This window comes from Emys orbicularis, chromosome 19 (genome assembly GCF_028017835.1).
Source record: "Emys orbicularis isolate rEmyOrb1 chromosome 19, rEmyOrb1.hap1, whole genome shotgun sequence".
Lineage (NCBI taxonomy): Eukaryota > Metazoa > Chordata > Testudines > Emydidae > Emys > Emys orbicularis.
The window spans coordinates 6,512,087-6,532,026 of record NC_088701.1 but is presented as its reverse complement, the minus strand read 5'-3'; the positions used below and the strand labels follow the sequence as shown (position 1 = coordinate 6,532,026).

General features: G+C 59.3%; 1 protein-coding gene across 2 annotated transcripts in view; it reads left to right on the top strand.

Annotated features, from left to right (window-relative positions):
* Positions 1-5,554: 5,554 nt before the first annotated feature.
* ADGRL1 (adhesion G protein-coupled receptor L1) overlaps positions 5,555-19,940 on the top strand; it is a 51,663-nt gene continuing 37,277 nt past the window's right edge. For both annotated transcript variants that reach the window (XM_065419654.1, XM_065419655.1), the window contains exons 1-2: positions 5,555-5,624; positions 12,234-12,447. In XM_065419654.1, the coding sequence (XP_065275726.1) occupies positions 5,555-5,624; positions 12,234-12,447 (284 nt within the window). The remainder of the gene's footprint in view (positions 5,625-12,233; positions 12,448-19,940) is intronic.

The following is a 19,940-nucleotide window of genomic DNA, read 5'->3' as shown; positions in this document are numbered from 1 at the left end:
CACGGGGGCTCCTAGGTGCTACCACATTACAAATGAATAACAATCCCTGACTCTTACCCATCCTTTTTCATCAGTCGGGCTCCAAGCACTTTACAAAGGAAGGTCAGTAGCATTATCCCTACTTTACAGCTGGGGAAACTGAGGCACAGAGCGGGGAAGGGACTTGCCCCAGGTTACTCAACAGGCCAGCGGCAGAGCCGAGAGTAGAGCCCAGGGCTCCGGAGTCCCAGTCCAGTGCTCTCTGCACTAGGCCACGCTGCCTCCCTGAGAATAATAAAAAATGGCGCCAACTGAGCTCGGCACCCATTGTGCCAGGGGCTGTGCAAACGTAGCGAGAGATGGCAGCGTTGCCAACCTTGGACGTGAACCGGGCCCCCAACACTGCGAGATGGGCTTAAAATCATGAGATTTGTTTTACAAAATAACAATGAATTCAGGTTTCTTTTTTTCTCCTCTGAAGCCAGCTTTTCCCTGCTGCCCCCAGGGCCACGGGTTCTTCTGACTCCAGGAGCTGGGCCTTGAAACCCCCCACCACCATGGTACTGAGGCAATGCCAGCCCCTAAGAGCCCCCTTCCCATAGTATCTGAGCCCCCCTGTGCAGTAGGGCAGGACTGTTATCTCCATGTTACCTATGGAGAAATGGAGGCACAGAGAGACTCCCGCAGGGGTCACACAGAATATTTGCAGCAGAGGGGAGCCGGTTTCCCCATAGCCCATCTTAGTGCCCTAGCTGCCTTCCTCTCTAAGCCCAGGACCGTCCTTCTAACAGACCGAGGGAGGATTTGCATATTGCAGGAGAAATAGGGGTACAAAGCAGTGAACTGATTCACCCGGCCTGCTGGTGTGAGCAGTGGGATGTGAGCCCAGATTTCCCGCATCCTGCTCCAGTGCTTTACCACATGACCACGCTGCACTTGAGTTTAAAATCTCCTCTCAAATAATTCCCCTCCCACCCCCCCGTTCGATATTTACATCCTTCAGCTACTCCCAGACAATTATCTGAGCGCTCCTTAGCCGCCGTCTAGCCAAGCTAGTCGTATTTAGTTCTTTTAATCTCCCCTTGTAATTTAATCCTCCGAGACCCTTAATAATTTTCGCTGCACTGCTCCAAATTCCCTCTCATTTGACGGCAGCTTCCGTGCCCCGGAGCGCAGAGGCAGGATCCAGGCCGGAAGTGTCCCTGGAGAGGGGGTGGGGACCGTCCTGCCCACTGGGCACTGGGATACGGCATGTCCTAAAATAGCCCCGGCCCTATGGCTGGAGCAGCCGGACGGGCACACAGGGGTGCTGCAAAAGGCCCGGCCCGTCTCTGCAGGGCTAACAGGTCGTGACCCACTGATGCAGGTTGGGCTTGTGGGTCAGATGCTGGGACTCAGGAGAGCTGAGCTCGATTCCTGCTCTGCCACTGACTCCCCATGCAGCCTGGGGTGAGTCACTGCGTCGCCTGGTGCCTCCGTTTCCCCTTCTGTAAAATAAGGGGGACTGATCCTTCCCTTTGTCTGTTTCAATTGTGAGCTCTATGGGGTAGGGGCAACCTCTCGCTGTGCCAGTGCATCGCCAGGCACAAGGGGGGCCCTGACCTCGGTCGGGGTCCGTGCAGCAACTGGCCCAATGGGGCCCCCCACATCCTGGTCACAACCTTAATGCGGATAATAATTGTGTGTCTTATGCTGTAGAAAGGAGCCTCCTGTGTGTGCAGACTTGGCAGCCCCGTTGCTTGGGCGCTGCCCAGTGGATGGGCTGTGGGGAGTTTCCAGGGAACCGCTGTTGCTGGGTCAGGAATCCAGGGCTCCGAAGGCCGATAAATCTGTTGGCGCTAGAGCAGGAGATTTCCAGACGCTTGTTCATCTCGCTGCCCTTTGCTGGGGCTTTCCACGGAGCTTGGGAGGCACCTTTGCAAGGAGACGCTAAACAGGGACATGGCACAAGCAGGGTATGGGGGGCTGAAACCCACTTTGTGGCCCCAGGCTGGAAAATTGGTCTTGGGTTGCAGCCAGTGTATTGCACCCTAATGGAGCTGGGGCGCTTTATAAATTGAGCATTGCAGCCAGCTCTGGGGTGGGGCGCGGCTGCTCCTTAACAACCATGCAGCCACACTGTACGAGACTCGCCTGCCCAGCACTGAAAGGCAGCCACCTCTGGGGTGGAGCATGGCAGCTGCTTGGCAGCACACACAGACACCACATGGGGATCATTCACCCAGCACTGAGGTTCCACTGCCTCTGGGGTGGGGCTTAACAGCTGTTTAGCAGTCACACAGTATTTGCACAGGGATCCTTCACTCAACCTTGAGATGCACCCACTTCTGGGGTGAGGCGTGGCAGCTGTTTCACTGCCACCCACCATCACTGTCAGACACTTTAGAACAAGAACAAGTGACTATTCCACGTGAAGAAGCTACAGGAGGGAAATGAGATGACCAGGATTGTAGAATTAACGCTAGAATTTGGCCCGGACCCCTCAGTTCCTGCTCCGACTCGCTGGGAAAGGGCTCTGATGCAGGGCCCTCATCTGAGCGATTCGCCTGGCCCTAGCTAGGTTACTATGGTGATCACTTTGCCCCACAGCGACCCCTGCAGTAGCGTGAGGGTCCAGTTCTGGTTCTTCCTGATAACGATCAGGACCCAACTTGCATCTAGCAAGGGTCTCAAAGCATTTGCATCACCAAAACCTTCCAGGTCGTCTAAGCATTGGGCCCACCCTCATTAGTTCCGTTCTACACATGGGGAAACCGAGGCACAGAAGGGAGCAAAGCACTTGCTCATGAGTCACATCAGGATGTGGCAAGGGAACCCAGGAGGCCAGATGCCCAACCCCCCCCCCCCCCACCCTGCTGTGACCACTAGACCCCGCTCCCCTCCAAGAGCCAGGAATAAAACCCAGGAGTCCTGGCTCCCAGCTGCCTGCTCTAACCAATAACCCCTACTCCTCTCCCCAAGCTGGGGCTAGAGCCCAGGCGTGCCACACACCAGACTCTCCCTCCCGGCTGATCTGCCATAATTTGGCAGTTTTAGATGTAATTAGGCAGTTTCTTAAACCGCGGCGTCTTCGCCCAAGAGACCGAGCCGCCTCCTGGAGAGACCAGGAAGCCATAATTAGGAGAGCCTTGGAAAGCTCCGTTCACATGTGCTGCCTGCGCTCCAGGCCCAGCTCCTGCAGACGGGCGGGAGGGAGAGATGCGCGGATGGCACAGCCGGGGTCCTACTGGCCACGGCCCTAGTCCACGGGGGTATCCCAGTGTCCGGGATCCTTGTAGCCCACGAAAGCTTATGCTCTAATAAATTTGTTAGTCTCTAAGGTGCCACAAGTACTCCTGTTATTTCAACAACCCAGCGTCACTCAGCCTGGCCTGTTCTCACTGCTACGCCCCACCCCTCTCCCGGAGCCAGGAAAAGAACCCAGGAGTCCAGACTCCCAGCCCTCCAGCTGTAACCACTAGATCCCATCTCTGGCTAAGCAGGGATGAGCTGAGACCGCAGATGGTGGGGAGATCTGCAGTCTGTCACTAGGGGGTGAGGCCAAGGGTTCAGCAGGGGGCGCTCTCCCCTCGCAGTCTGTGCTGACCCCAGTGCAGTGCTGCGGGGGGCTGGGCTGGGCTGGGTGGGGGAGAGGCTCATTTGCCATCTCCCCGTGCCCAGGAACTGGGAGATGAGTGGCTAGGACATGCTGGCAGCAAGACCTAGCAGGGGGCCCCCTCCTTCCCAGCACACGCTGTTCTTCCCAGGCTGTGATATGGGGGGGGGCTGCAGCAGGGGGCCCCCCCAGCTCCACCCCCAGCTGGCCTCCTTTGTTCTCCGCTGAGGGGCTGGGAAATTTATGAGGGGCTCAGACACGCCTCTGCCCGCCCACCTGCTGGCCCGTGCCCCATGCCCATTGCTACGTGTTGGCATCCCTGGCTTGGCTTATCCCCGGGTGAATGACTAGAACCCCCTGCTCCGGGGGGGGGCGGCTGCTGGGGCCGCCCTGTCCTCAGTCCCCGCCCATGCCCCCAAGAGCTGCCTATCTCTGACCTTCCCCCCATCCACCCCCTCTCCTGCCCAAGTGTCCCCCCCCAGCCCTAGTGCAGGGCTTTGGGGGCCCCCAGCCCCATTCAGTGCTATGAGGCCTCCAGCAATAGGTGAGGGGGGGGACACAGCTCGGGAGACAGAGCTCTAGTTTTACGTGACTATAGAAGCTCTGAGCGCCTAACCCCCACCCCCACTGGAGTTGGGAAGGGCTGTTCTTCCCATATCAGGGATGGAGAAACTGAGGCACAAGGGGGACTGGACTCAAGTTCACTCAGCAGAGCTGGGAGTAGAACCCAGGTGTCCTTAGTCCTTACTCATCTTCCCCTCCCCTAGGCAGGGATGGAACCCAGGAGTTCTGACTCCCAGCCCCCCTGCTCTCCACACTAGCCCCCCCCCTCCCCTCCCCTCCCCTCCCAGAGCTCGGGGGTGGGGACGACGACCCAGGAGTCCTGACTGAAGCCAGCTCTATGATCCAGCACTCTGCTCTTTGCCCAAGGTGGTTCCACCTTCATGGCTCAGCTGTTCTCCCCCAGGGCCCCCCTCGAGTCGCCAGGGTCCCCCGGGGCCACCGAGCTGCTGCGCTGCGCTGGAGCTGTGACACTGATGAGCACAGAGGCCCCGGCCAAGCCATCAGACAGGAACCTGCAGGGGCTTTGCCAGCCGGGGCACTGGAGCCTGGCGCGCAGGTGTCAGCACTGCCCTGGGGGAGCTGGCATTACCCGCATGGCTGGGCCCCCGGCCGGCAGCACTCACCACTAAGGCACAGGAACCCCAGAGCTGGGGAGGGAACCCAGGAGTCCTGACTTCCAGCCCCCTCTATTACCACTACATCCTACTCCCCTCCCAGAGCTGGGCAGAGAACCCAGGAGTCCTGGTTTCCTTCCCCCTCTATTACCACTACACCCCACTCCCCTCCCAGAGCTAGGGAGAGAACCCAGGAGTCCTGGCTCCCAGCCCCCTCTATTACCACTATACCTCACTCCCCTCCCAGAGCTGGGCAGAGAACCCAGGAGTCCTGGCTCCCAGCCCCCTCTATTACTACTACACCCCACTCCCCTCCCAGAGCTGGGGAGAGAACCCAGGAGTCCTGGCTCCCAGCCCCCCCTCCTCCGTTACCCCTCCCCCCCACTCTCCCACGCATCTCCCAGAGCTGTGTCAGCCCGTTATTAACCCTTCCCGTGCCAGGGCTGGCCCTAGCTGGCGGTGGACTAGGGAAGCCAGTGGGGCTGGGTGTTGTCAGTCCCTGCCCTGGAGAATAGAAGGTCCGGGGGGAGGGGACCCGTGTTGGCCCTGGGTCAGAGGGGGGAATTCCCCTCTCCAATGGTGGTGCTACTGGGCTGGGAGATGGAGAAGGGGTCTCTTGCCGTGCATGGGATGGGGTGAACCCTCAGCCCCCACCAGCTTGTTTCATGGCTTCTCCCCCCTCCCTCCCCCAGGCTCGCTGTCTGCCGGATCGTCCCTCCTGTGTGATGCCGGGAGAGGCCCCGGGCTCGGGCCGCTGAGAGCCGTGCCAGGGAGCAAGTGTGCCAATCCCCCAGCCGGCGCCATGGCCCGTCTCGCCCACGCCTTCTGGAGCCTTTGCGTCACCGCCATCCTCGTCACCTCAGCCACACAAGGTAGGACGGGGGCTCCACAGCGGGCGGGGGGAGCAGGGGGGCAGAGGGGGTCTGGGGATCTCCAGGGGGCACCCGATCCCCAGCTGCACCTGGGGTGCAGATAGACCCTGGGTTCCCCCTGGATCTGCAGCCTGCATTGCCCAGTGTCACCACTAGGGGCTGTGGAACAGCCTGGGCCCCCACCCTGCAGTGCCCCCCAGAGGGGAGACGTGCCAGTGCTCACAGCGATAGGGAAAGGGGGGCACTGCAGGGCTGCGAGGGGGAGCGGAGGGACACTCCTGGCTCTTTTGGGGGTGGGGGGTTCTGGTCCCATGGGGGTCTTGGCTTCTCAGATTCTACCACCCAGCTTTAGGGGCTGACAGGGTGTCACGGACTGTGGGGGGACACAAGGCCCTGCACACCCGGCTTCCTGCGATTCACCATGACTCTTAGCCAGCCAGTAAAGCAGAAGGTTTATTTAGACGACAGGAACACAGCCCAAGACAGGTCTTGCAGGCATAGACAACAAGACCCCCTCAGTTAGGCAGAGGTGTCACCTGGCCCCAGCCCCCTTCCTGGGTTCTCAGGTTACATGCTCAGGTATCTTCCCTCAAGGCCAGTCTCCCATCTCCCAATGCAGACTGTCCCAGCCACACTCCCCTGCAACCTTCCCAGGCCAACACTCCCCACTCAGCATTCAAAGACCACATTAAGAACAGTCCCAGTTCGTCACATAGGGCCAGTGGGGAGAATATTGCCGGGGGTGCCCCCCAACTGTGCAGATCCCCTCGGCCCGACCCGCAGCCCCTGCCCTGGTCTCCCCCTCTCCCCAGCTCTGCCGGTGCCCCTCAATCCTGACCCACAGCCCCCTGGTAGCCCAGCCCTGGGCTCCCCCCCCAGCTCTGCCAGTGCCCCTCACTCCCGACCCGCAGCCCCCTGCTAGCCCAGCCCTGGGCTTCCCCCACCACAGCCCCTCTGTAAGGAAGAGGCAGATGCAGTGAGGATCTTGTGATCCACGATTGGCACAGGGTGGCCCCGATCTCGGTCAGGCTCTGGGTAGCACCGAGGGTTGACAACTTTCTAATCGCAGAAAACTGAACACCTTTGCCCCGCCCCCTGCCCCGCCCCTTCTCTGAGGCCTCGCCCCCCCACTCCATTCCCCCCTCCCTTTGTCCCTTGCTCTCCCCCCCCCCCCCACTCATTCGCTCATTTTCACAGGCTGGGACAGGGGGTTGGGGTGTGGGAGGGGTTGCGGGCTCCGGGGCGGGGCCAGAAATGAGGGGTTCGGGGAACATCAGGGGGCTCCGGGCTGGGGCAGGGGTTTGGGGCATGGGAGAGGGTGAGGGGTGCAGGCTCCGGGCTTACCTCTGGGGGCTCCCTGGAAGTGGCGACATGCCCTTTGGCAGCTAGGCGGAGGCATGGCCAGGCGGCTCTGCGCGCAGCCTCTGCCCGCAGGCACCGCCCCCGCAGCTCCCATTGGCTGCGGTTCCTGGTCGGTCTCCACTGATCTCAGTCCAGGTCAGTGCAGAGCCTGGCACAAGGGGGCCCTGATCTCGGTCGGGATCTGGGCAGAGCCTGGCACAAGGGGGCCCTGATCTCGGTCGGGATCTGGGCAGAGCCTGGCACAAGGGGGCCCTGATCTCGGTCGGGCTTTGGGCAGAGCCTGGCACAAGGGGGCCCTGATCTCGGTTGGGATCTGGGCAGAGCCTGGCACAACAGGGCCCTGATCTCATTCAACACCCTCAATACCCTCCAAGCTGTTACCACGAGTCCCTGGCTGGTATCTCTGACTCTGCTGTTCAGACAAGGGTCAGTTATTATCATTAAGCTCTTGTGCCTGCGTTGACCACGCTCTGCTCAAGGGCGATCTGGGGGCGCTGGGTTCCCTGTGCGGGTGGGTCCTGCTGTCGAGCTGTTAACCCTTCGGGGTGCAGCTGAGCAGGGGGAGAGCTGGCGGGGAGCCAGAGGGGGCATCTTTGGGGGGCTCCCATGGGGGGCTCGAGATCCCCAGATGTTGACATTACCTGCGTTATTCCTTTCCTCTACTCCTCCATCCCCCCTTTCCGGACGACACCCCGTGAGGTGCTCGCCCAGGCCTGCCGGAGTAGGAGCTCTGGGCAGGGCATCAGAATGGGGGCAGGGCGCCAGGCCAGGAGACTTCAAAGAGGGCACTGGGAGGGGCACATGGGACCCAACGGTTAATCTGGTCCCTTCCCAGCTTCGATCGAGGCGTTGAGCAGAGGGAGCTGAATGCAGGGGGGCGGGGGGAGGGAACATGGGAGAGGGGAGAGCGATGACAGGCTGCAGCCCAATGTCGGTTACAGCTGGCTCAGGGGAGAGCAGGAGCTGGGCTTAGTGGAGTTCCTCCAGATTTACACCCCAGGGAAGCTTCAATCCGGCTCTGTCCCTGAGGCTCCGAGGTTCCTGGGTGACATTAATGAGAGCCACCAGGTCTGGTGGTCGGGTGAGTCAGCAGCGCAGCTCTGTGTAGGCAGCCCAGCCTCAGTCACACTCACTGCCGGCTGCGTAGGGAAATGTCAGGGAGGGAGGAGGTGGAAATCAGGGTAGTGGGGGATGATTCTGTGCTCAGAAGAGTGAAACGGGGAGCCCTGGGGCCCCAATGCGGGTGGGGCAAGGGATAGACATAGGACAGGTCACCAGAGAGAAACGTCCCCTTCCCCTAGATGGTGGCTCAGGTTCTGGTGGTGTGTAGTGGATAGAGGGTGGGGGGGAGTCAGGACTCCTGGGTTCCATCCCTGGCTCTGGGAGGGGAGTGGTGTCTAGTGGTTGGGGAGTGGAGGCTAGGAGTCAGGACTCCTGGGTTGTATCCCTGGCTCTGCCACTGTCTTGCTGTGTGACACTGGGCAAATCATTTCCCTCTCTGTGCCTCAGTTTCCCCATCTCTTTAGATTGGGGTAGGGACTATCTCTTGCTGTCACTGGGGAAAACCATGTTACGGGAGCAGGGGTGGGGGCTTGTTAAGAGGACACAGCAGAGATGGAAGTGCATGGAGGGGGCTGCAGCGCTCAATACCCGCTGAGTGTGCTTTGCACAGACTTACGGCTGCCCCGTCCCACCCCACCCCCGCCCCATGGGTAGCATCATCATGGTCCCCACGCCAGGGGGTGGGGGAGATTCCTGTTTAATCTGATCATCTCAGCGCTATCTGCTTCCGTTTCTAAAGTTAGATCCGGGAAGAGACGGTGGGGGGGGGAGGGGGGAGATTTAAAACAAGGACTCTACTGTGAGTGAGGGGGGCTGGGCCCCAAGGCTTGGCTTGCCCCCAGCCCCATGGGAGAGCAAAGGCAGAACATAAGGCTGATTGGACTGATCCACCACAAGGGGGCACCGCTCTGGGAACTGAGCTAAGTCGTCAGTATCACGTCTACAGGAGATGTGACCATGGAGTGTTCCTGTATCCCAGGGGCAAAGTGTGTCTCAGATATTATTGTTATTCCCATTTCAACCAGAATCATTGGAGAATCCCCCCTGACTGGGGGCAGTGTAGGGCATAGGACACACAGCTGAGCAGTTCATATTGTGCCCACCAGAGGGCAGTGTTGTGCAGACACAAATGCATGCTCCCTAACCCCTATGAGCCCATGGACACACAGCCCAAGGCACACCCATGCACAAGCACATACACATAAGTACACACACACACATAACCATGCAAATGGACACACACACATGCATGCACAGGTGTGCACAGACAGGTGATGCCCAAATGGGCACACAAAACACACTCACTTGCACATACAAATGGCCAATTGCACACACACACACACACACACACACCCCTTTGCACACACAAACATGCATGCGCACACACAAACACACTTGTACACACACACCCCTTTGCACACACAAACATGCATGCGCACACACAAACACACTTGTACACACACACACCTTTGCACACACAAACACACGCTCCCCCACATCACACACTCACATAAAAATACTCGCATGCCCCAGCCTGCTCCCCCCCCATTCACCCGGCCTGTCCCCCCCTCAGGCCCCGCGCTCACCACAGGGGCCGTGCCAGAGACGGCTCCATTCTCCACTCCCCTTTGAGGGGCAGCTGCCAAGGTCGGGGGAGCGTGAGCAAATCTCCCATAATGCACCTGCCATCCCTTTAATCACCTGCCTGGCTCTGTGTCCTGCAGCTCCCGCTTCAGTCCCTGGCTCCTGGCGTTTCAAGCCCCGGCCTCGCGCTCAGCAGCCAGGCACCTTTGTGCTGTTCAAAGCCGCCAACGCGGGGAGACGGGGGGGCTCACACCATGACCCATTGTCTGCGCTGCCCTGCGCTGCCCTGCCCCCTGTCCCGCTCCTCAGGATGCTGCAGGGCCTGACGGCCGGCCCCATCCTCCACCAGTACCGTAAAGGGGCTGCACATGGCCCCCTGAGAATCCCACCCCCGGGTGCGGAAATCGTGTAAGGGCCCCACACCTGCCCTGCTCCCAGCCCCTGGCATAGGGGGCAGATCAGGGCGCCCTGTGCAGTGGCTATTGTCTGCCCCTGGGACAGAGCCCTTAGGGACAGGAGCACTGGGAATCAGGCCCCAGGCTTCAGGAAATGGGATGGGGGCAGTTGTGGGGACATGTGGCAGGGATCGCAGATGACAGGCGTTTCGGGCGGAGGTTGTTCCAGGGTCCCCACCAGGGGAGGTGGCTGGGATGTAACACACTAGCTAAATGCACTGTGCTCCCTCCCCATCAGGGCAGCGGCTGGTCCACATAGGGGATAACAACCTCCTTCCACTGCCAGCTAACAAAGCTGTTCTTTTAGCTCACATGGTAGGAGCTCACATGCTTTTAATGCTGGAGGTCCCAGGTTCAACCCCCTCCTGCCCCATTGGCCAGGGTGGGCCCCATCCCCATCCCTGTCTGCCCATATTGGGCAGGGGACAAATCCCAATTCAGAATGGCGCCCCATGACAGGAAGGGCCAGAACAATGTGGGGGAATTTCAGGCCAACCAGCGCCTCCTGGTGGTGGGGTTTGGAACAGGCAGCAGTCAGGGCTCCCCAAAGTCCTGGCAGAGGGAGGCTGGTCTCCTTGGTTTCCTGCCCATACCACTGCCAGGGCACGAACTGCCAGCCCAGCTGCACCAACCTGGAGGGAGGGGGCCCCTGCTGTGCATTGCCTCTGCCCTTCCCCTTCTCTGCTCACAGCGCTGTGCGGCAGCAGGACACCTGGGTTCTGTCTGCAGCTCTGGGAGGGGAGTCTAGTGGTTAGAGCACGCCCCGACTCTTAGACCTCCCTTCACCCCCCTCTCTGCTTCTGCCCCAACTGTGTGTGTTGGGGCAGAAGCAGCCATGTTGGTAGCCAGTCCCCACCTTCCCTTTGGCCTTAAGTGCAACCAGGCTGTTGTCCCATTGGGGAGATGGGCAGTGGAGAGATCCACAGTCTGCCTCAGGGCCACACAGCAAGTTAATGTAAAGCCGGGAACAGAACCCAGGCCCCCAGGCTCCAAGCTCCCCCCAGCCCCCCTGCTCTAACCACTAGACCCCACTCCCCTCCCAGAACTGGGGATAGAACCCAGGCCCCCGGCTCCCAGCCCCCCTGCTCTAGCCCCTAGACCCCACTCCCCTCCCAGAGCTGGGGATAGAACCCAGGCCCCCGGCTCCTAGCCCCCCTGCTCTAGCCCCTAGACCCCACTCCTCTCCCAGAGCTGGGGATAGAACCAGGAGTCCTAGTTTCCTCTTTAAAATCCCTCTGGGTGGTTTTAATTCTCCTCTCTCCTCCCGGCTGGTCCTGGTCACATGGGAGATGGGGGGGGGGATTCGGAGGGATTGCAGGGAATTTGCTCAGCACATTGGCGAGACTGTCTGCTCAGCCGCTGCCTGGAAAGTGGGTCACGGGCGGTGCGGGGAGCTGAGCGCGTGGTGAGAGACGTCTGGATCTGGGCAAAACATCCAGCCACACGTGAGCCTTAAAATGCAGCCCTGGGGCAAGGGACCAGATTCCCTCCATGAGGGGCCTGATCCTGTCACTTCATATGGGCAGCTACACCCCCCACCCCACCCATTAGCTGGGAAAGATAGAGGAGCTTGCTCTTATATTATATGGATTACGGTAGCGCCTACAAATCCTAACCGATCCTGGGCCCCGTTGTGCCGGGTGCTGCACATACACCCAAGAGACAGCCCCTGCCCCAAAGCCTAGCTAACCAAAGGGTGGGGGAAACTGAGGCACAGAGAGGGGACGGTCACCCAGCAGGTCAGTGGCAGAGCCAGGAATGGAACCCAGGTGTCCTGAGTCCCACTCCAGTGCCCCCCTCACTAGACCACACTGCTGCTCAAACACTGGCACCGTCCTCGGCCTGTGAAGTCCTGGCAGGTGTTTCATTTGGACTCCGGTCCATGGGAACTAGGCTGGACCCCACGGGTCCCCTGCCACCACCTGCTCTGACCACTAGACTCCTCTCCCCTCCCAGGGCTGGGGATAGAACCCAGGAGTCCGGGTTCCCAGTGCCATGATCTGGCTGCTCACTCCATGGGCAGGTGTGGAGATGAATTACAGATGCCACCTGAGCTTCAGAGGGTGGGGAAACTGAGGCAGTAGATGTGTGTGGGGAGGTGACCCACCCACGCCTCTCCCCATCTCCTCCTGTCTCTCTCCCCTAGGTCTGAGCCGCGCCGGGCTGCCCTTTGGCCTGGTGCGGCGGGAACTGGCCTGCGAGGGCTACCCCATCGAGCTGCGCTGCCCAGGCAGCGACGTCATCATGGTGGAGAACGCCAACTACGGGCGCACGGACGACAAGATCTGTGACGCCGACCCCTTCCAGATGGAGAACGTGCAGTGCTACCTCCCTGACGCCTTCAAGATCATGTCCCAGAGGTGAGCGCGCCGCAACCGCACCCCATACGGCACCCCCAGGCCAAGGGAACCCCGTCTCTCCCTGGGTGCTCAGGGCTGTCACCTTGTTTCCCCCCTGCCTCCAGCTAGAGGAAGAATCACTTGTGTTTAACTGGGTGCCAGCTCCTCACCCCCCCACCCAGCCTGTTAGCCCCCCAGGTGCACCCCAATCCCTGAGCCCCTGTGACATCACTGGCTACCCCCCGAAATCCCCACGGGGGCAGTGCACACGCCAGTGTGTTTGAGTCACCTGCCCCTCAGCAGTTCCCTGCCCTCGCAGCCTGGAGATCTAGTGAGAGTGAAAACAAGCCGGTTTCCGAGCTGGGGAGCAAGGGGGGGGAGAGCAAAGGTTCCCCGGAGAACGAAACCGAGACACGCGGGCTAGAGGCTGCACGTAACCTGAGCAGGCGAATTCGCTGTCCAGAGCCATCGTCTGTCTGTCTATCCCCATCCACCCCCTCCACCTATCTATCTATCCCCATCCGCCCCATCTATCTATCTATCTATCTATCTATCTATCTATCTATCTATCTATCTATCCCCATCCGCCCCATCTATCTATCTATCTATCTATCTATCTATCTAGGACCAATCCTATTCAACTTATTCATAAATGATCTGGAGAAAGGGGTAAACAGTGCGGTGGCAAAGTTTGCAGATGATACTAAACTGCTCAAGATAGTTAAGACCAAAGCAGATTGTGAAGAACTTCAAAAAGATCTCACAAAACTAAGTAATTGGGCAACAAAATGGCAAATGAAATTTAATGTGGATAAATGTAAAGTAATGCACATTGGAAAAAATAACCCCAACTATACATACAATATGATGGGGGCTAATTTAGCTACAACTAATCAGGAAAAAGATCTTGGCGTCATCGTGGATAGTTCTCTGAAGACGTCCACGCAGTGTGCAGAGGCGGTCAAAAAAGCAAACAGGATGTTAGGGATCATTAAAAGGGGGATAGAGAATAAGACGGAGAATATATTATTGCCCTTATATAAATCGATAGTAGGCCCACATCTCGAATACTGCGTACAGATGTGGTCTCCTCATCTCAAAAAAGATATACTGACACTAGAAAAGGTTCAGAGAAGGGCAACTAAAATGATTAGGGGGTTGGAACGGGTCCCATATGAGGAGAGATTAAAGAGGCTAGGACTTTTCAGCTTGGAAAAGAGGAGACTAAGGGGGGATATGACAGAGGTATATAAAATCATGAGTGATGTGGAGAAAGTGGATAAGGAAAAGTTATTTACTTATTCCCATAATACAAGAACTAGGGGTCACCAAATGAAATTAATGGGCAGCAGGTTTAAAACAAATAAAAGGAAGTTCTTCTTCACGCAGCGCACAGTCAACTTGTGGAACTCCTTGCCTGAGGAGGTTGTGAAGGCTAGGACTATAACAGGGTTTAAAAGAGAACTGGATAAATTCATGGTGGTTACGTCCATTAATGGCTATTAGCCAGGATGGGTAAGGAATGGTGTCCCTAGACTCTGTTTGTCAGAGGGTGGAGATGGATGGCAGGAGAGAGATCACTTGATCATTGCCTGTTGGTCCACTCCCTCTGGGGCACCTGGCATTGGCCACTGTCGGTAGACAGGATACTGGCTAGATGGACCTTTGGTCTGACCCAGTATGGCCGTTGTTATGTCCTTATGTATCTATCTATCTCCATCCACCCCTTCTATCTATCTATTCCCATCCACCCCTTCTATCTATCTATCTATCTATCTATCTATCTATCTATCTATCTATCTATCTATCTATCTCCCATGCCAGGTCCATATGGCATCTGCCAGCGAGGGTTGCAGGCATTCCACACAACCCCACCCCCCAGCACCCCATGCTGTACACCTCAGTAGCCAAGGGGCTGTGTGGGGAGGGGGTGCTCCAAGGCAGGCTGTGCTGTGGGGGGGAGATGGGGAGCAGTGAGATCTGGGGGTGAGGGCTAGGGGTGGGTGGAGTCCAGCAGAAGAAAGGGCAGGCAGACAGGCATTGGGCGGGCACAGGCAGCGTGTGGTCTGAGGGCACACTCCAATTACTGTACCAGCGTTTCTGGCTTTTTCAAAGAGGGTTTCGTTCCTGAGTACCGTGTGGCCAATTCCTGGAACCACGGCTCAGCTGTGTCCTCTCTCCCTGCAGCACTGTCCCCCGCCCCCAGCCTGGGACAGCCCCCAGTCTGGGACAGCCCCTAGTCTGGCACAACTCCCCCACCAGCCTGGCACAGCCCCCGCGTCTGGCACAGCTTCCCCCCAACCTGGCTCCATCCCCCCCCCCCCCCACAGCCTGGCACAGCCCTGTGGAGAATGGCTACCTGACTGGCAAACGGGCTGTCTGGTTTAGGGAGGACCCATCTCTGCAGCAGTGAGACATCCACAGAGGTTGGGGGAGCGGGGTCTAGTGGTTAAAGCGGCGGGGGATGGCTGGGAGTCAGGACTCCTGTGTTCTATCCCTGGTTCTGGAAGGAAGTAGGTGTCACACTGTCTGGAGCAGCTCACAACGGCGGGTGCCAACCTCAGGGCAGACTGTCGCAAACAGGGTAGACCCCTCAAGCTGGTGGTGTGTGGTATAATGAGATTTCACCCAGCCAGTAACAACTGTGAACTCCCGGATCAGTCGCAGACAGTCCCCTTAGCCTTTCCAGTCTATCCTGCCACCCAGGCACACAGGACAAATGGTCACTCACACCAAAAATCACCACGCTCAGGTTGCTTCTAGCCCTAAGAGACCAGTCACTGACCCCAGATGATTGGTACTCTAGATCCTACACCAAAGACAGCGCCCATAGCCAGGCCTGGACCAAACTAGCTAAAGGTTTATTAACTAGGGAGAAGAAATCCGAGTTAGTGACAGAGTAAAGCAAGCGAACATACACACACCAGTGAGTTACCAGCTAGCTCCTGAGAGTTGTCGTGATCTGTCAATTCCACGTGTCTCTCAGGGCGGACCCAGGGGGCAGCCCCTGGGGATCTCTGGCTTCAGTTTGCTTTCTCTGCCCCCCCTTAACCCAGCTTTTGTACTGCGATGGTCCTTGATGGCCCGGCTGATCCAGCTAGTCCTGCTGGATGGGTGGCAGACCAAGGCAAACATTTTCACAGTTATAAAGCAAAGTCAGGACTCCTGGGTTCTATCCCCAGCTATAGGAGGGGGTGGTGCCTAGTGGTTAGAGCAGAGGGTGGCTGGGAGTCAGGATGCTAGCTTCAATTCCCACCATTGGGCCTGTGTGAGCCAGACTCCCAGAAGCCCTTGCAGCAGGAACAGGAGTGTTGCAGGGTGAGGTGGGTGGAGAGATCACCACCTTCCTCCTCCTGGCAATGCCCCCCCCCCCCCCGCATCCCTGCTGCCAGGGAGCTCCAACAACCCCCCCCCATACCTGCCCCCCCGATCCCTCCCTCGTTAGCTCCTGCCACCTGCTCTCCCTGGCAAGGCTGATGCAATCGGAGAAGGGGTGGACGGGGCCGTTCCCCGGGGCCGTCGGCTGCTAGAGCAACCTGGGCTCATGTCCCCGGGACCCAGGCAGGGGTCCCCCGGGGCAGGGCAGCTGCCATCTCATTAGCCACGGCTGTTTGCCAGCGATGGGCAGGGAAGGGAGGGGGGCCCTCTCCAGGCTCCCACCACCTGCTCCCCCAGCTGGTTGGCACCAGGCAGCTCCCAAATCGGCCCTGGCTCCAGCCTTGGCTAGGGCTGCGGGAATTTCCTGGGGGTCAGGGTGTGGGAGCAGGTCTCCTGGGTTCTGTCCCCAGCTCTGGGAGGGGAGTGGGGCCTGGGGGTTAGTTCAGGGGGGCTGGGTCCCACACTTTTGCTGTGGAGGTCACAGGAGACTTTGAACCCCCTTTCTCCTGTGCCCCCCCTCCCCCATTTGATGCATCCTCCAAGGGGCTGGTCCAGATGTCTGTTCATTTCCACTCTCTCCCCTCTTCTTTCCTCTCCCTTCCATTAGCCGCCCGCCGCGGCCTCTGACAGTAGATGAGTTGGCCAGTCCTCAGCTATGACCTGGGGGCGGGGAACAGAAACCCCCACCCCCACCCTGGCATAGGCAGGTCAGGGGTTCAGCAGGCTGGGGCAGAGGCTGCGGAGGGGGGATAAGTGGAGCAATGTCGCCCTCCCGTGGCCGTTCTCTGCAATTACAACAGCATGCTTGACTCCCAGCTCGGGGGAGCGACTCCGGCTGCCTCTGGACTCTGCTCGCTCCTAAACACTGACCGCTCCCCCCAGGTCTCCCCCTTCCCTCACCATGGCCCCCTCTTGGACCTGGGACATCAGACTGGCCAGGACACCGGGGTTCTTTCAGCTTTGACACCAGAGGTACCCTCAGGTTAACGTCTGGTCAGAGAACTCCCAGGAATCACCCCCCAACACACAAGGGATCTGCACCCTGGGGCACGGGCACCAGGAGTCACCCCCCAGTCCCCCGAGGGGTCCACGCCCCAGGGCACAGGCACTAGGGGGAGGAGGGAGTGGGTCGTACCAGCATCTTCTCCCTCCCACTGGGAGAACAGAGGGAGTCTTTGAACCCTACTTAGCTTTACCGAGTGACTCCCCCCGGCCCATCCCTGCTCCCCCTTTGGAGGCTGCTCACTGGGTCCTGAGCCCCAGGGGAGTCCCAAGCAGCCGTGAGCTTAGAACCCCCAAAAGGAAACGTGTTACCTGTTACCCTGCGGGACTCCCTGCCACAGGAGGCAGCGCGGCCAAGGGGAGCTGGGCAGGGTGGGCCTGAAGGAGGGTTCCTAATTCCCCCCTTCTCTATTTATACCCCTCCTCTTGCCGTCCCACCGTTCCCGCTCCCCCTCCCGCTTGCACGCTTGCCTCGTTCGTTCTAACATCCGTTCCTTCTTTCCCGCCCTGCTCCTCTTTCTTTCTTTTGTTCTTTCTGTTTCTTTCTTCCCTTCTGGCTTCCTTTCATGCTGTTCTTCTTTCTCTCTCTCTCCCTTGCTTTGTTCTCTCCCGCTCTCTGCTGGGGGACTGAGCCGGAGAGGCTGTTAAAGGTGAAATACCATCAGGGAAGCAGGTCTTCCTGGATATTTATTACTCCGATCTTGGACGTTCAGCCTCGGCTCGGAGACAATAGGGAGCCGAACAATGAGGGGCCCCCAGCCTGGGGTTCTCAGCCCCCCAGGAAACCCCCTCCACAGAGCTCATGTAGTTTGGGCAATTATCCTGCAGTGCTTGCTGGGAAAAATACCCCCGAGCCAAACCTCCCCCTCACCCACACCCGGCCTGCCACAGAGACGTGATTGTAACAGGCAGCGTGGCGGTGAGAACCCACAGCCCCTGTGTGTGTGTGGGAGGGGGGTGCATGGGGAAGGGGGTGTAGATGGGGGCGTGCTGACATGGGCTTGCGGAAAGGGGGGCTTGTGCATGGAGGGGGGTGCAGGTGCATGGAAGGGTGGAGCAGTATGTAGTAAGCGTGTGTGGGGGGTGAATCTGCACACACGGGCATGAGTAGGTGTGTGTGGGGGGGGGGGGGTTGTGTGTTTGGAACACAGGAATCACCCTCCCGAATGGGCCCATCTACCCTGGTCTCCCGGCTCCAGCCACTCACATCAGCTGCTTCAGAGGCTGGTGCAGGGAGCCCCCTAGAGGGCAGTGATGGAATAACAAGCCTAGATGGGGCCTTTTACCCCTTCGCTCAGTGCCCGGGGTTCCAGCCCTGATTTCACACTTTTTCTCCTGGTGACCCAGCCATGCCCGACCTGTCCTGCTGCGTTTTTGGCCCCTGTCTCATTCTGTGGCAGTGGGTTCCACAGGCCAATTCTGGCCCCTAGCTAAAGCAGTCCCTTCTTTCAGCCTGGTCGTGGTGCCCTGGGCCCCGTGTTCTGATCAGGGCCCAGCAGCGGGAATCGTTTTTACTCTGGGCTCAGGCTGAGATACTCAGTGGGAGAGGGCGAAAGGCGAGACAGCCCTGGGGATTGTCTGCCCTGGATTGAGACACCATAGACACCTCCAGCCGGGCAGATGTACATCACGCCTTGCAGACGGGGCTCATTCGGTGCCATCTCCACATTTCACAGCTGTGGAAACCGAGACACCGAAACGGGAATGGGTTTCTGCACGCCGACTCTGTGTCAGGGCTGGGAAGAGAACCCAGGTGTCCTGACCCCCAGTTCCCTCAGCCTCACTTTAATCCCTAGGCACCACTCCCCAGACATGGGACTAGAGCCCTGCTGTCTGACCCCAGCCCTCCCCACTGTAACCCCTAGGCACCACTCCCTAGACATGGGAATAGAGCCCTGCTGTCCTGACCCCCAGCCCTCCCCACTGTAACCCCTAGGCACCACTCCCTAGACATGGGAATAGAGCCCTGCTGTCCTGACCCCCAGCCCTCCCCGCTGTAACCCCTAGGCACCACTCCTTAGACATGGGAATAGAGCCCTGCTGTCCTGACCCCCAGCCCTCCCCACTGTAACCCCTAGGCACCACTCCTTAAACATGGGAATAGAGCCCTGCTGTCTGACCCCAGCCCTCCCCGCTGTAACCCCTAGGCACCACTCCCTAGACATGGGACTAGAGCCCTGCTGTCCTGACCCCCAGCCCTCCCCGCTGTAACCCCTAGGCACCACTCCCTAGACATGGGAATAGAGCCCTGCTGTCCTGACCCCCAGCCCTCCCCGCTGTAACCCCTAGGCACCACTCCCTAGACATGGGACTAGAGCCCTGCTGTCCTGACCCCCAGCCCTCCCCGCTGTAACCCCTAGGCACCACTCCCTAGACATGGGAATAGAGCCCTGCTGTCCTGACCCCCAGCCCTCCCCGCTGTAACCCCTAGGCACCACTCCCTAGACATGGGACTAGAGCCCTGCTGTCCTGACCCCCAGCCCTCCCCGCTGTAACCCCTAGGCACCACTCCCTAGACATGGGACTAGAGCCCTGCTGTCTGACCCCAGCCCTCCCCGCTGTAACCCCTAGGCACCACTCCCTAGACATGGGACTAGAGCCCTGCTGTCCTGACCCCCAGCCCTCCCCGCTGTAACCCCTAGGCACCACTCCCTAGACATGGGACTAGAGCCCTGCTGTCCTGACCCCCAGCCCTCCCCGCTGTAACCCCTAGGCACCACTCCCCAGACATGGGACTAGAGCCCTGCTGTCTGACCCCAGCCCTCCCCGCTGTAACCCCTAGGCACCACTCCCTAGACATGGGACTAGAGCCCTGCTGTCTGACCCCAGCCCTCCCCACTGTAACCCCTAGGCACCACTCCTTAGACATGGGAATAGAGCCCTGCTGTCCTGACCCCCAGCCCTCCCCGCTGTAACCCCTAGGCACCACTCCCTAGACATGGGACTAGAGCCCTGCTGTCCTGACCCCCAGCCCTCCCCGCTGTAACCCCTAGGCACCACTCCCCTGAACTGTCCAGACTCCCAGTCTGAGGCTTGAATGTGCTGCCTTTAGGGCAAGACATAAAACCAAGGCCCTGACCCCCTGCAGGTCACTGAAGGCCCCCCCGCGCCCTCCCCTTGTTTCTCACAAGAGT